Source organism: Limanda limanda, chromosome 6, assembly GCF_963576545.1.
Source record: "Limanda limanda chromosome 6, fLimLim1.1, whole genome shotgun sequence".
NCBI lineage: Eukaryota > Metazoa > Chordata > Actinopteri > Pleuronectiformes > Pleuronectidae > Limanda > Limanda limanda.
This window is the reverse complement of record NC_083641.1, coordinates 8,489,178-8,504,848: the sequence shown is the minus strand read 5'-3', so window position 1 is coordinate 8,504,848 and position 15,671 is coordinate 8,489,178. Positions and strand designations below refer to the sequence as shown.

Below are 15,671 nucleotides of genomic sequence, written 5' to 3'. Positions count from 1 at the left end.
TTTATCAATATTACATTTTTAAGTTCCTGTTTGAGATGAACGGCAAACTGTCGGAGGCGCACAAACAGTGTGTGTGTGTGTGTGTGTGTGTGTGTGTGTGTGTGTGTGTGTGTGTGTGTGTGTGTGTTGGCCGGGCTGTGGGAGGAGGGATGATGATGCTCCGGTTCCTGTCGCACATGCTGTACAGCAACAATAATATTTGGAGAGTTAAGTGGCTGCAGCACAAACCGAGACGCATGACCAGTGAGCTGTGTGTTGCGCACTCAGTCGGTTTCAGTGACAGTGAGTCGCAGGTCAGCGTGGACCCGGTGCAGGAGTGGACCCGGTGCAGGATTGGACCCGGTGCAGGATTGGACCCGGTGCAGGATGGGGAAGAAGCTGAGGAGGCAAAGCAGCTGCTTAGTCTTCTGAGGACGTTTTGCTCGTTGCGCACAACTTCTCACTGCACGCGAACGCACCGCAGCTGAATATACACTGTGGACTTTCCCGAGGAGCAGAGATGGCTACACTCATTCATTGTTTGATTGTTTTTATACATTTTTTCTTTTCTTTGAAACAAACATTTTGCATGGAGGTCGATTTCTTCACACCCGAGCGCGTGGATCTCCAAGGTGATGAAAAGCATCTGCAGATGAGTGTTTTTCGATTTACTGCGTTCAAACAGGAATTTTACCTCAGACTCACACCGGATTCTAGTTTTCTTGCTCCGGGCCCCGTGGCCCCTGAGAGTGGCCCTTTGGCACCCAACGCGTCTGAGGCGGCAGACCTCAGGGCATGTTTCTACTCCGGGGATGTCAACACAGACCCGGACTCATTTGCCGCTGTCAGCCTGTGCAAAGGTCTCCATGGAGGCTTCTCCTATAAGGGAATGGAATATTTCATCAGTCCAAACAGGGCTGAAGACGCAGCAGTCGCGTCTGGATACAGAAACTATTTGGACAGGACGCATGTCATCCGTCGCCGGGGACGCGCTGATGCGCACTCGGGCCGCAACTTCACCAGCAGGTGTGGAGTTACACCTGATCCCATCTTCACCGTCTCCCTGGAGAAATACAAGCATGTGGGCGAACTGGATAATGATGACTTCACTGAAACTTTGTTGAAAACCTTAGGCAGGTCAAAAAGGTTCGCCTCCATCCCCAGGTTTGTGGAGGTGCTGGTGGTGGCAGATGAATCGATGGCTACATTTCACGGGGATGACCTGAAGCATTATCTCCTGACCCTGATGTCAGTAGCAGCCAGGCTCTACAAACACCCCAGCATCTTCAACTCCATCAATATAGTGGTTGTGGGCTTCATGGTGATAAATGAGGCCAACAAGGGACCGAAGGTTTCCAGTAACGCAGCCCTGACTCTGCGCAACTTCTGCTCCTGGCAGAAGAAATTGAATAAACACAATGACAAGCACCCTGACTACTGGGACACTGCCATACTGTTCACCAAACAGGTAAGCAGGTGTGTGTGTGTGTGTGTGTGTATGTGTGTGTACTCACGTATATGAAATAGACATGCTGCATACACACGTGTGTATGGATATGTTATGAGACAAGGGGGCACAAGGGGCAAGGACAGACAGACATAACATAACAGACAGGAAATTGCCACCCCCTACCCACACATGAACTTCTGGTTCATTTGATTACAACACATCATTGATGTCATTGTGTTTGTTATTGTGTGCGTCTGTGTGGCTTTCCATGCTGTTATGGTCATTCAGTGTCCCTAATAGTCATTTTTCATTGCACGTCTTAGTAGCCATGTTGCATTTCTTCATCACAGTTTTGGGACATTACAACAAGAAATATGAATGTTCCTTCATACAGAGACTCATGACCAGGGGCCCGCTAACCCTTTGGGCCCTTTCACATAGTGTTCCTGCAATACCCATTGAGTAATCCATCCTCGAACTGTGTGTTATCTGCACAGCTGCACAATGCACGTCATGTAGTCCCGTGTTAGCTGCTTCAGCGAGTCACTGGAAAAGATCAACTGAGTCAGTCGTTTCCAAGAACTCACCCCTGTGTGCTCCTACAGAATAAGAGCTGGGTCGTTATCTGCCTACATGAGGTACCGTCATAAAGATCAGAGCAGTTCATAAAACTCCAGTTTGCATCCAAATCACTCCTCCATTCAAGCTGATGTATAGTGACACCATCTAAAGCCTTCAGAACAGTCACAACTGTTAAGATAACCACATGTGACCGCCACAACTGTGACCACTTACCTATATGTCTTTCTGCATCACTAATTTCTTTGTGTCTCTCCTCTTATGATGTCTGGTTGTTGCCATCTGCTTTTAATCACGTCCAGCAGTCTGATACACGACCTCTCTGCTTCACGGCAGAGCAACATGTAAAACTCATTGAGGTCAAAACATCCCAGGACTGGGAAAGATCACTTATTTACTCTGAGTGCAGGGCCAGTTTTGTTGTCCTTATAGGGCACAATGAGCACAGCTGCTGCGTTGGAAAAAAAACTTGTCATAGGTTATGGAGAGCAAGTGATGTGGAGTACACGTGCCTGGCAGAAAGTGCTTCTGGCATCCTTAGGCCTCACTGTAACACTTGGTCAACAAGTTCACCACTGTTTATCCATATTTCCCTTTGTTCACTGCAAAAGCACAGAAAAGACTTCTTGATCGACCGTAATCCCAGAGCAGAGAGATCCAAGCCGGAGTGAAATAAGTGCTAAAGATCCAGGAAAAGATATGACACTTGTATGAACACCACTGAATCATGGGCAATATTCTAATGTTCTATTCTGCACTTGCCCAGAGGCATGTTAATCTTAAAATGAGGTGTGTTCAGGTGCATTGTGGGCTCATTGCTAACTCGAGGCAGCAGAGAGGGATTGCACTATTGCCCAATGAAAACCTGGTCTGAGATCAGTGGTGCAGGCTTTCACTGCAATTTTTGAGGCACATTAAATATAAAATAACATGCACTTATATACAAGGGTGCACAACTGGCACTATGACCTTCATTAAACTGAAGATGACAACTCCTAAATGCTTGTGAGGCTGTGTACGTGAAAAGCTTTGAGCTAAAAGCTAACAGCAGAATGCAAAACATGATGTTGAGCAGGTATAATGTTTACACATGTTCACCATGTTCGCTAAAATGCCAACATCAGTAAATAAACTACTAATGAGGTTGAAGGGAATGTCATAAACCAAAGCAATGGACAAATCGAAATGTTGACCGGATGATGGTGCTGAATGAAAATCTAAGTGAGCAACAAAGTTATTACAGTTCTACCTGAATATCATGAGAATCCAAACATATCTGAGCCATTTGAATCAAAACCACAAACATCAACTTCATGATGGCTGTAGAGGAAAAGTAAAGAGATCACAAAGTCATTTGGATTCATCATCGACGGACCATCAATGTAGAATAAATAAATGCATTTACATAGAGCTTTTCTATTCTTGATGACCGTTCAGAGCGCTTTCCAGTACAGTTTTGCCATTCACCCACAGGTCTTCACATTTTCTTGACCAAGGATATTTAGGTTTGCATGATAGGGGAGGATGGAATCGGACCACCAACCTGTTGATTAGTGGATGACCTGCTCCACCTCCTGAGCCACAGCTGCATGCACTGGATGTTCCAAATGATATTGTTGAGATATTTCAGTCTGGATCAAAATGAAGGAGCGACCAGGGATCACAAGGATACAAGAGGAAACAGTGACTCGTAAAAAGAAAAGAGTGTAGCGGAGCTGACATGGTTGTCCTTCACCCTGGGCTGTGAGTTGCAGGTGGGACTCATCTAGTCCTCCCAAACTATCTTCTTACCTCTTACCTAAACACCGAGGGGAAATCTCTAATGGGCTATCTCCCCTGACTCCCTGCCTCAATATATTTTAAGAAGCGAGCAGCAATAAGCAAACCCCAGTCCCATGTGCTTTGTATTAGTGCCGTTTACGCTCTGTTCACTCTTTAACTCTCAGCTCGACCACACGAAACATGTTTGGAACATGGCTCGAGTCCTATCTGATTTTTTTAAGTTTCCTCTAGGAAAAAAAGAGAAATGTTATTTCACATTTAACTCTCTAGTCTCTGTCCCCAGGATCTATGTGGAGCCACAACCTGCGACACCCTGGGGATGGCTGACGTCGGGACCATGTGTGACCCGAAGAGGAGCTGCTCTGTCATCGAGGATGACGGCCTGCCCTCGGCTTTCACCGCTGCCCACGAACTAGGTTAGAAACATGCTGATTGTTGGTGTAGTTTGAATGAAGTGTAACTGATTAGGAGGGAACTGAACTTCCTGTGCATTTGAGATTTATGCTAATTCACAGTTGAATTGCAGCAGGCCTCAGAGAGAGAGATATGCTTGAGGCATGGGTCATTAGACTTAATCTGGTACATGGTCACCTTCAGAAGGAGAAAAGAGCTTGTGCCCCCACTCCAAATTTTTTTTTCTAAAACACAGGGAAAGCAACTGAATACAAGTTTAACATTAGTGAAATAAATTGTATGAATAGCATTTATTTTCCGAAGTACACTCACTCCATGTACCCCCCTCCCAAGATTCCAATGTTTTCAAACTAAAACAATCTCTCTCCACATGAGCGCGCTGTCTCAGTTTTAATCATAATTCATAACTGACCTTAAAACGCATAATAACATTACCACTCACCTACACTGGGCATGTTCAGGCTGGTGTAAACAGGAAGCATTCGGTTTATAGTTGCAGAATTGTCGCAGATTGCTTGAATAATAGATCGTCTCCTAGAGGTAAGCAGTTGTATTATTGTAAAAAGCTGACTTTAACTTTACAACAGCTGTTAGCATAGACAACAGGGTCAGCAGCTCTTGTAATTGATTATATTCATGTTGTGTTCTACACTGGTAGTTGAGGCCAGTAAGTTTTCTTCTGGTATAGGGAGCCATGTGATGGGCCTGACCTAATAAGCAAAATATCAGTCTCTGCCCATCTCAACTAAAATGTAGAAGAGGACAGAGTTTCCAAACTTTTCCTTTTAGTGGCTCTAAAACATTGGAGTAGTATGGACATCAGGTATATCCATTGTTGCCTTTTCAAATGAAAATGTAATAGTAAAGTGTAGGTGTGTGTGTGTGTGTGTGTATGTGTGTGTGGAGGTAGCCACATACACTACTTCCACACACACACACACACACACACACACTACACAGTGGCTCTGTGCCCATCTCAGGGGTGGCCACATCACAGATTGAGAACCACTGGCTTTAGGGCAATAGCTCCATACAACCTTAACTTAAACTGTCAAAGGAATTCTGCAGTCCAGTTTGACAGACGTATATGTGCACGTAATCAGTGGGTAAACTGGGCTGCCTGGAAAGCTCTGCAACTTTCATCATGATCTACATGTTCTCAGACCAGTCCCAGAGCACTGCAGGGTTATTAGTCCCACCAGCTAGTTCATTACTTGGACCTGATATTCGTTTTTGAAGTAGTCTCTAATTGGGTGGGCACACTCGGAATGAGCGTCTGGGTCTTACAGGCCACGGTTTAGATCTGTGCATGTTCCACATACCAGCTGCACAACGTAACTCTGCACACTGGCAGCTGCAAACAGCAAGAGAGAGATATGTTTTGGAAAAAATCTTGAAAATTGAAAACACTTCAGGTTCTATTTTCACAAGGTTACATAAACTCACAAATGTTCACCCCAGCTGTAATTCTCTGGCAGATGAAGAAAAGGCCAATTTGAGAAAGAAATTACACCAAAACGGTGTCAACTCTTCTCTGGACTCAGCTCTGACATCTTTTGATGGAAAAGGCGCTGATTTGTGTTTGTTGCTTTAAAACATTTGCATATTTGTTTTATCTCCAAGGTTGAGGTGGGTTTGACTCCAGTCTTGTGTTTAGGAAGGAGTTGGGGCCCGGACTTGTTCGCTGAGCTGGGAAGTTGAGGGGAAGCAGCTATAGCCTGTTGTTTCCAATGTTTATAAAATACACTTGCACTTTAAAAGCTGATTATTTATACATTCTATCTATCTTGCTAAACCAGTAAAGAGAGAGAAATGATTGTTGGTTTCAGGGAACATTTCATGAAAAACAACAAAAGTAAGCCCTAAGATATAACTACATCAAAATTTCTCTTTTGTGGGTTCCTACTAGTGTTTTTCTTCAGTCAGTTAAACTAACGCTTTGCTGAACTATTATTTTGAATTCCTGTTTCTAGTTTTCTTGCTTATTAATTAGCTAAAATAACCAACTTTGGATTGACATCACAGCTGGGTCATGGTACATGTACTGAGAAAGTATGGTAGGATCCAGCTGGATCCGTCTGAAAACTGACATCATGCTGAATTCAGAAGTGAGAGAAGAGATTTAAGACCTCCAAGGGAGGCATCGATTTACACTGACCACGTATACGTTAAATAACGACACAATTTCCCTCCGGAATGGTCCTGGTCAATGATTAAATAAGGTGAAACCACAGTTTAGGATTATTCTCTTTTTCTTTTAGAAAGTACTGCATGTTCGTATTTAGGGAATGAAACAATTTTCTCAGGGAACTGAATTCCCCTGTCAGACCAGATTTAGAGCGTGGACATATGCCACGCATTCCTGTCGGCTGTGATATCAGCTCCAATTCAGTCCAAGTTGAGTTCACATTTATACATCTCATACAAATTTGTTTGTGCAGAAACTTCACTGTATCCACCCAGTAACTGAACCAACTGCATATCATGGTATGACATTGAATGCAACTACTTGAGTCCCACAACGGTGTGACCATCTGTCTCTGTTCCCACCCCACCCTCTCTTCACAGGCCACGTCTTCAACATGCCCCACGACAATGTGAAGGCATGTGAGGAGGTATTCGGGAAACTAAAGGACAATCACATGATGTCTCCCACGCTGATTCAGATTGACAGGAGCCGACCCTGGTCTGTTTGCAGCGCAGCCATCATTACCGAGTTCCTGGACAGAGGTCATGGTTAGTAAACACTTCCTGTGTGTGTCTCTGGACGTAGATGGACTGGCTAATTCTGTCCAGGCTTTGAGTTGTCAGCTGGTAGTAATCTAACCTGCAAAAAAACAGACATTGGCTCCCTTTTGTCACAGTTATACTCATCATCTTGGTAGTATGACCGAAGGCCTTCTTTTCATTAATATGTCTCTATGGATAAATGAGGCTTCACAGCGAGTGGCTGGTTCAAAGCTGTGCAGCCAGTAACATCCAGTCATATTCACTCAGGTGTACATTGCAGACTTTACAGCCTGACATTTCCACACTGTTACTCTGACAAACAGACTCATGCCCACCCGCTTTAATAAGGAGCAAATGATCATGGTTTGCTGTACATCTGGTGTTCCGACCACTACCTTTGTGCTGAGCCTGTTGTCAATCAGCCTTGAAGTTGCTTCAATCTTCAAGGTCAAAGTTGCTTCATTTGAATAAACAGGCGACCGACGATCTGTGGCAGTCATTGAGGGCATGGCAGTGTTCCTTCAGTCTGTGGATCTTCAGATTTTGTAGATTGCTTTACAGACCTCTGAAATAGCCGACATGCAAGGCATGAAAAAATAAAAGAGTTAAGTGAATAAATAAAATCGTCTAACTTCACTCTGCATCATAGACGTTATATAAAAAGCTCTGCACACGCTTAAAATATTCACTATGAAGTTCAAATGTGAGGGGATGAAACGTTATATAGGCAAAGAATTCTCAGAAATATCATAATATCCAACTTTTTAAATAAGTCAAAACATTTTAATGAAATGACATTTTAAAAGTTTACTTAAAGCCGCATTTTCTTATTCAAGTGATGGATCAGAGGTTCCTCTTTGAGTAACCCACCCACAGAGAATTATCATCGGGCAGTTTTTGTGTCTTTTAGCTCATTGTCTTGGTTTTCTGTTCAAGATATCAATCACATGAGGATGATTTGTTGACATCTGAGGGCCACAACTATAGACTTAAGTCCATATTCCTCAAATTATCAGTTCTTTACATCTTTACTCACTCAAACATGACATGACATCACACTATCATATTATCATGTGCAAGGATCCATGTTTGAAGCACGATTCATATTTCATTGTTATAACAGACATGGTTTCTATTTATGATGTGTTTATGATGCAATAACTTAAAAATACATTGTTTTAAGAATAAACCTTTCATGTTATAATGTGTTACTGATCTGTTTTGCCTTTTCTGGCAGGAAAGCAATACATAGTGCGGTGTAGCTTCAGATGAGAATGATTTTTGTGTGCAATATGAATTGGCATACGAAAGAATGGGTTTGGTCGATGCACTTTTTTTCTGAGGGAAGTATCTGGCTCTTACGCTAACTTTGTGTGACTGCTGACAGGTATCATCGGGTTTATTCGATCTGAAAACATCTGCCTGTTGCTGCTGGAAACAAGTCAAAGTCAAAACAGAAATATTTCCAATGTTTAAAAGGCTGATCAGCAGCAACCAAGCGGCTCAATAAACTCTGCTCTTTGAATAGATATTTGAACACTTCCACATGTTTAGTCATGAAGTCACTGTTTTTAATACCCATATGAGTCTGTGCAGTGTGCAGTGGGACTGAGAGCAGTGCTGTGGGCTTGTTTCTTTAGGCGACTGTCTGCTGGACCAGCCTCAGAGGCAGCTGTCTCTCCCGGACAACCTGCCTGGCTCCAGCTACAGCCTGCACCGCCAGTGTGAGCTCGCCTTTGGTGCCGCCTCCAAACCCTGCCCATACATGCAGCCCTGCTCCAAACTGTGGTGCACTGGGAAGGCCAGAGGACAGCTGGTCTGTCAAACCCGACACTTTCCCTGGGCGGATGGGACCAGCTGTGGCACCGGCAAGGTCTGCTACAGGGGAGCCTGCGCTGATAAGAATGCTACCATGCAAATCAAGGTGAGTGTTGGAAGATCAGTTGCCATCGGCCATTTTAATGGAAACAACTGATGTACGGCCTCTTTTCGTTTGGTCACAGGTGGATGGCCGCTGGGGCAAATGGGGTGCATTTGGCGATTGTTCCCGCAGTTGTGGTGGAGGAGTTCAGCTCGCCAAGAGGGAGTGTAACAACCCCCTCCCTGAGAATGGAGGCAAATACTGCTACGGCCTTCGCATCAAATATCGCTCCTGTAACCTCAACTCTTGCCCTGACACAGGTACGCTAGCCTCGGCTCACACAGGGAGACACAGAGAGAGCTCTGACTGACCATTCACTAAAACTCTGCCCCACAGGCACAATTCCACAACTTCATGACATCAGTTAATTTACTTACATACAACAGATACATAGAGACGTCAGTGTATTTGCTCTCTAAGTTAAAGGTACAGTGGGTAGAATTGAATGACATCTAGTGGTCAAGGTGCATGCTGGATACCCCTCTCCTCACCCTCCCCTTCCAAACATGAAAGAGAACCCGTGGTAGCCTTCAGCTATAAAAACTCAAAAGGTGTTTCGTTTGTGTAAAAACATGGCAGCCTCCGTGAAGGAGGACCTGCTCCCGATGTTAATATAAAGTATTTGAATCTAAAGATCCTATTCCATGGTAAAGAGAACAATAATTTGTACAATTTAGATGAAACAACCGGTGAAAACATCACTGGGATTATTTTACATAAAGTTTCTGCCAATATATCCCTTTCACCACATCTTACAAACTGAACCTTTAAGCTTAGTTTTGTCAATTTAATGGAAACCTACAGAGCAGCACATTCTGCTCTCTACACAAGAGAGCCTGCATATCCTTACTTAGCTGCTTTCTTTACTTTCACCAATTTGTTGGCCACTCATTGAAGGGATGAGGCGTGAGTCAAGGAAGATCCCATGACATTTTAGGTCTGATCCAGTTGATGGGACAGAGCCAGGATTTGTTTTATTCTATTTACTCAGAACTTTGAAAGTACTTTTAACTATAACGGAAATCTGCATAAAGGTAAAAATGTATCACTATCACGTTATAGTGTGAAAAGTTCATTGTGAAAATAATGTTTTTCAAATATAAGTTGACATTTTTATGTTTAAATAGGACACATTTCTTCTTATACAAATATATTATAGCTGATAAATATGGAGATATTACACAAACAGACTTCATAGAAGTGTAGTTGTCCTGTTCACATTTTGGACCATTTTGAGTCAATTTTCTCTCCAAAAAGCTGTTGGTGGTCTTGATGGTCCACGGATGTGTCCCCCCACTTGGACTATGCATAGACTAAAAAGGATTTGAAAATGTATGGGGCTGTGCTGTAGGAAGGAGTTTTCATTGCTATCTCAATGGAGCCTTGTGTGTCCAACAATGAGAAATTACCCTAAATTTTCAAGCCCTTATGTTTGTCCGTACGTATGTACGCCCCATTCTTGTGATCACGAAATCTCAAGAACGCCTTAAAAGGAATGTCTTCAAATGTGGTACAACTATTCATTTGGACTCATGGAGGTCATGCTTAGAATTTGGTAGTCAAAGTTCAAAGGTCAAGGTCACTGTGTTCTCACAAATCAAGGGTTTTGCCTTGTGAATGTGTTATCTCAGGAATGTCTCACGACAATTCTCTCCAATTTAGCAAATAAATTCACCTGGACTCACGGTTAAATGATTAGATTTTACTGGTCGAAGGTCAAAGGCGAAGGTCACGTGGCCTCTCAATATATGCTTTTGGCCTCTTGAATGCAAAACCTCAAGAACGCTTTGAGGTAAAGCTTTCGATTTTTACTTGGACTCAAAGACAAAGTGATTTGATTTCACTGATGTCACTGCGGTATATCTAGTTATGTTTTATTGTTATTTACTAAGTACATGTCAGTGAGTTCATCTGCTGTAACATAAACATTTCCCAATGTGGGATCAGTAAAGTACATTTACCTATCGACACTATCTCTGTATGTAAAGTTGTCACTTTAAAATGTTAAATGTGCTATATGTGCAAGAACAGAGAGCATGATTGGTGCAGTACTCAATCCCACCCTGGGCAGTAAACAGTGCTGCAGTAGCTGTCAATCAACTCAAAGTTTGTTTTTCTCTCTCCAGGTAAGAGTTTCAGGGAGGAGCAATGTGAGGCGTTCAACGGCTTAAACCTGAACACCAACAGACTGGGTTCTTCTGTGGTGTGGGTTCCCAAATATTCCGGCATCTCTCCCAAGGACAAATGCAAGCTCATCTGCCGTGCTAACGGGACTGGGTACTTCTATGTCCTTTCTCCTAAGGTGTGTATAATAATGATTTTCACTGAAACATTCCTCATACCAAATTGTTTAATCCGCACTCACTTTTCTACTCACTGAAAAAATGTCCTCATACTCAGATCTGTCTAAAAACCTGAGACAGGACGCTGGGAAATGATCTTAATCTTCTGAGCTGCAGTTGTTCTTCCTAATGAAATCTGGACTCTTTGTCCTTGAACACCTCGTCACAAGTCAGAACCTCATGGGAGGTGTGGTTGAAACATTTTTGAGCAGCTCCATGTTCACAGAGGTTTCCTGGTTTGGTGTTTACAGTAACTGTCGGCCTGGTGGGATTTGGCCCTCATCCACAGTGCAAGAAGAAACAGCTAAATCTGTCTGCTGCACAATGAGTGGAGAAGTGTATGTGGCAGTAGTGGTGAGAGAGGGAAACATGCAGGGATTGTATCGCTTCACAGCTGTGGCTGGACAGCATGAAAACAAGCTTGTTGCAGCAACACAAGTCCACATTTCGTTTGCACTCACACACTGTAACTCTCTCTGGTTCATTATGTTAGTTTATGTATATGCGTTCAAGTGTTTGTCCAAATGTGAGCACATCTTCAGCCTTGCTCTCGCTGTCCTTCTCACATATTACCCAATGACCTGAGCCCAGGATGACGTAACTTTTATAACCTCAAACCCTGCAGGTGGTGGATGGGACGCCCTGCTCTCCCGACACCTCAGCCGTATGTGTTCAGGGAAAATGCATCAAGGCCGGCTGCGATGGCAAGCTGGACTCCAACAAGAAGTCTGACAAGTGTGGCGTGTGTGGCGGTGACAACAAGGCCTGTAAGAAAGTCTCAGGACTGTTCACCAAACCTGTGTAAGTAATAAGTCAACACACTGTACCACTCTTTTGTCTTTTGGGGTCATATCTGAAGTGGATATTCAGGGTCAACTTATTTTATGACCATGCTTTCTAGTCAAGTACCAAAGTAATGGGAAGCCTGAATTAGTACATGGTATTCAGAAAGGACACCCATAGTCGTCACAGAGTCTCAAAAGTAACTTAAGTATTTGTTATTATCTGAATTTATGAATAAATATCATAAAATGATTAGATTTTCAGCTAAGTTACTTTAATGGAAAATCTATTTAAACCCCAAACACATAAGTTTTTCTTGCGCATCCACCTTTATGCTGACTTTGTTGAATTGTGAATTTGTAATATATCTTCAGTTGCAATAGAATAGACAATGTGGCTGAGTGCCACATTTTATGATAATAGGGTTGAGCAAGGCTTTAAACCAGGGAGCAGCAGTCAAAGGCCTCCAGACAGGAGACAGACCAGAGGAGAGGCATGCAGCATTGCTCTGTTGTCTTGGCAAATGTCCAGTCTCTAAGAAAGTTGAGGATTTACCTAAAAGAATGCATGCATATCTACAGAGAGCTGACTCTGGATAGAGGTCTGGAGATCAGCAGGAGTGGAATCTGCACTTGGAACCAGACTATTAGGATGCTTAGTGCGCTTTATGCTCTTTTGGGAATCTCCTGACAGAATTGATGAATTCACTGGAGTGGTGTGTTGCTATGTTTCCATTTGCTCACACTCTTATCCCCACTAAGAAAGTTACTTTGGATATCTAAAGATCTTCTTGCACAATAAAATCTGAAATTGTAGGGAAGAGAAATAGATACAGTGAAGGAAATAAAAAACAAATACAAATGACACAAGATGTAAATAACTCACTGTAATAGACATAGGTCAGACATCTTGGGGACAAGTTACATGTTTTACACAATCACTAACATGAGACCAATGACTTGAAAGCAATGATTTTATTTCTAGGATGAGAAGTGTACAGGAAAGGACGAGGTCTCATTGATAGAGGGCTCTTCTAGCAAATCCTAAAAGGAAAATTGTGGGTCCGGATATCATCAGCAGCTGGGTATTAAAATTAAATTCATGTGCCGATCAGATGCATCTTTTCCTTTTTTCAAGTTTCAAGTTTCATGTTTTAAGTTATGAAAACAACAAATGTTCCAGTGCTGATCAGCATCTGTTACCTGTTGCCCTAAATTCCTTAGTCATGAAATGTTTTGAAGAAGGAAAAACATTTGGAAAAATATAAACATGATACCTCTGTCCTATTCCTGATTCACATGATCATTTTCATCAATTTGCTTAAGACTCAACCTGCCCAGACTCAACAGTCTTGTCAAAGTGCTTTAACATCTATAAACAGCATCTGCTTAGGAGGGATGAAGGTTTTCATTCTTGTCCAGATTCTTCTTCACCCAGGGAGTTTGAGTTGTTTCCATGTGCTCAGTGTTCAAGGCTTCCACTTGTAAGAACTAAAAGGTACAATTTGTGTTTTGTTTTGTGGCTGTAGGCTTGTCAAACGCTTGCCACTAGTTTTTTTTTAACTGGACGAGAAGTGTTTCGGTCAGGGTCAGCCAAAGTCAAAGAGCCTTATTTCCAAAACAAAACTTCTGTATTTAACACTTACACTGGCACAGTCTAATGAGCTCCTTAAATCATGGGGCGGTCACTTTTGAAGTACAGATATTGTGCTTAAAGTCAGGTTGATCATTTTAAATTGAAGCTGCTTTATCACATGGGTTTGGCTTTTGAACTTTCCAGACCCTTTACGTAGGTCACACAAAAACCTAAATAACACACTAAAGGTAACACAAACTGAATAAGTATCATATGTCTCCTTTAGAGATGTTGGCGGATGGCTCATTAATTACAAAATATAATCAGTTAGTGAAATATTGTTAGAATTTCTGCTGATAAAACCAGTGAAACATTCACTTAGAATAGAGTTTACTTGTTTCCCCAAGCCTATTCTCTTTGTGCAAAGATAGGCTTGTGTTAATGTTTCCACTACAAGCATAGAAAATAAATCATACTCTGGAGAAGTGGGAAACAAGTAGCAACATGCTGCACTCTACTTTATTCTAGAATTTAAATTAAATTACATCATCACCAATGAAAAATAGCATAATTAATATTTCACATCTCCACTTTTCCTTTCCAGTCATGGCTACAACTTTGTGGTGGTGCTGCCAGTAGGAGCCTCCAACATTGACATCCGTCAGCGCGGCTATCGAGGAATGGTCAGCGATGAAAACTACCTAGCAGTAAAGAATCAGCATGGCATTTACCTCCTGAACGGCAACTACGTGGTGTCAGCGGTGGAGCGCGACCTGCTGGTGAAGGGCAGCCTGCTGCGCTACAGCGGCACCTCCACATCTATAGAGATTCTACGGGCCACCAGACCCTTGCAGGAGCCCCTGACTGTGGAGGTTCTCTCTGTGGGGAAGATGACTCCACCCAGGGTGCGCTACTCTTTCCACGTCTCCAAGGAAAGCAAGGAGGAAAAAACCCTGAAGAAAGAGGAGCGAAGCCACAAAACACATAACAGCGTCCTGATGGACAACAACAAAGTAGAAGTTAAGAAGCAAGCGATGGGTAAGAGGCCAGTCAGTCACTGGGTGACAGGAAATTGGGATATATGCACAGTGACCTGTGGCAACGGTTTTCAGAAGAGGCTGGTGCAGTGCCAGAGTGTGGAGGGGCGTCCTGCAGTGGACTGTGACAGCACTGACAGGCCTGTAGATGTGAGACCATGTGGGGATCCATGCCCCATGTGGGATGTAGGTACCTGGTCTCACTGCTCCAAGTCCTGTGGCAGGGGCTTTAAAAGGCGGCCGGTGCACTGCATAAACGAGAATGGTATGAATCTACCCAGGGACCACTGCTCTGGACGGAGGAAGCCTCAGGAACTGGATCTCTGCAATCTAAAGCCATGTTAGAGCAGAGCAGGCAGAGTCCATGGATTGAATTTTGGAAGTCAAACTGATGAACCTTGTCCCAAATCAGCATGACAATGATTGGATGGCTGTGTTGGGTGCAAATCCTCTCAACTTCAGTCAAACTGTGTCTGCAGGGTTGTCTGCTCTACAGTAGAAGACAGGGAGCGCCATGTCCTCCTGCTCCTGTTTGAAGACAGAGATCTGTTTACATAAAAATAGAGGGAAAGCTGTCTTCTTGTAAAGTGAACTGTCAAACCAACTGTGGCAGTTTTGACTTTTGGTTAGTCTACCTCGACCTTAAACGATGACACAATGCCTGTGTAAACTGTATACAGACAGTAGCAGAGGATGCAGAGACAGTGATCATTCCATGCATAGGATGAGATAAGAATGGATGAAAGCTTGTGACACCCACACTGTGCTGTTATCAGAAGCAGGTATCGGTAAATGGACATTTCTTTTTCATTTCACTCATCCCTGAAGTGATCGTTATGTGAAACACAGTACTGTATCTGCCACAGTCCAGGCATAATTGGTCTGTGCTGCTCTTGCATAATTTTGTTAGGTCTTTGAATCAATGTCTTGATTTGGTGCCATTCACTTCCCCCATCAAAACTTATATCATTTGGAAATGAAACAAAGTCAACATGATATCCTACGCACTTGAAACAGTCTCTTTCAATTGGATCAATATCAAAGAATCCTGGAATACTAACGACCAAATATCTAAAAAT

General features: G+C 43.0%; 1 protein-coding gene across 1 annotated transcript; it reads left to right on the top strand.

Annotated features, from left to right (window-relative positions):
• Positions 1-499: 499 nt before the first annotated feature.
• On the top strand, positions 500-14,937 carry LOC133003670 (A disintegrin and metalloproteinase with thrombospondin motifs 15-like). The gene is made up of 8 exons (XM_061073460.1): positions 500-1,447; positions 4,074-4,206; positions 6,773-6,940; positions 8,575-8,858; positions 8,938-9,115; positions 10,982-11,157; positions 11,823-11,998; positions 14,160-14,937. Exons 1-8 carry the CDS (start codon positions 500-502, stop codon positions 14,935-14,937), a joined length of 2,841 nt encoding a protein of 946 aa, XP_060929443.1.
• Positions 14,938-15,671: the final 734 nt, after the last annotated feature.

What these genes read in the sequence shown, in the direction of transcription:
- LOC133003670 (XM_061073460.1), top strand. Translation starts at nt 500, where the DNA reads ATGGCTACACTCATTCATTGTTTGATTGTTTTTATACATTTTTTCTTT. An exon ending in CAACTCTTGCCCTGACACAG is followed by an intron (nt 9,116 to 10,981) that starts GTACGCTAGCCT and finishes TTCTCTCTCCAG; the next exon opens with GTAAGAGTTTCAGGGAGGAG. An exon ending in TCTATGTCCTTTCTCCTAAG is followed by an intron (nt 11,158 to 11,822) that starts GTGTGTATAATA and finishes CAAACCCTGCAG; the next exon opens with GTGGTGGATGGGACGCCCTG.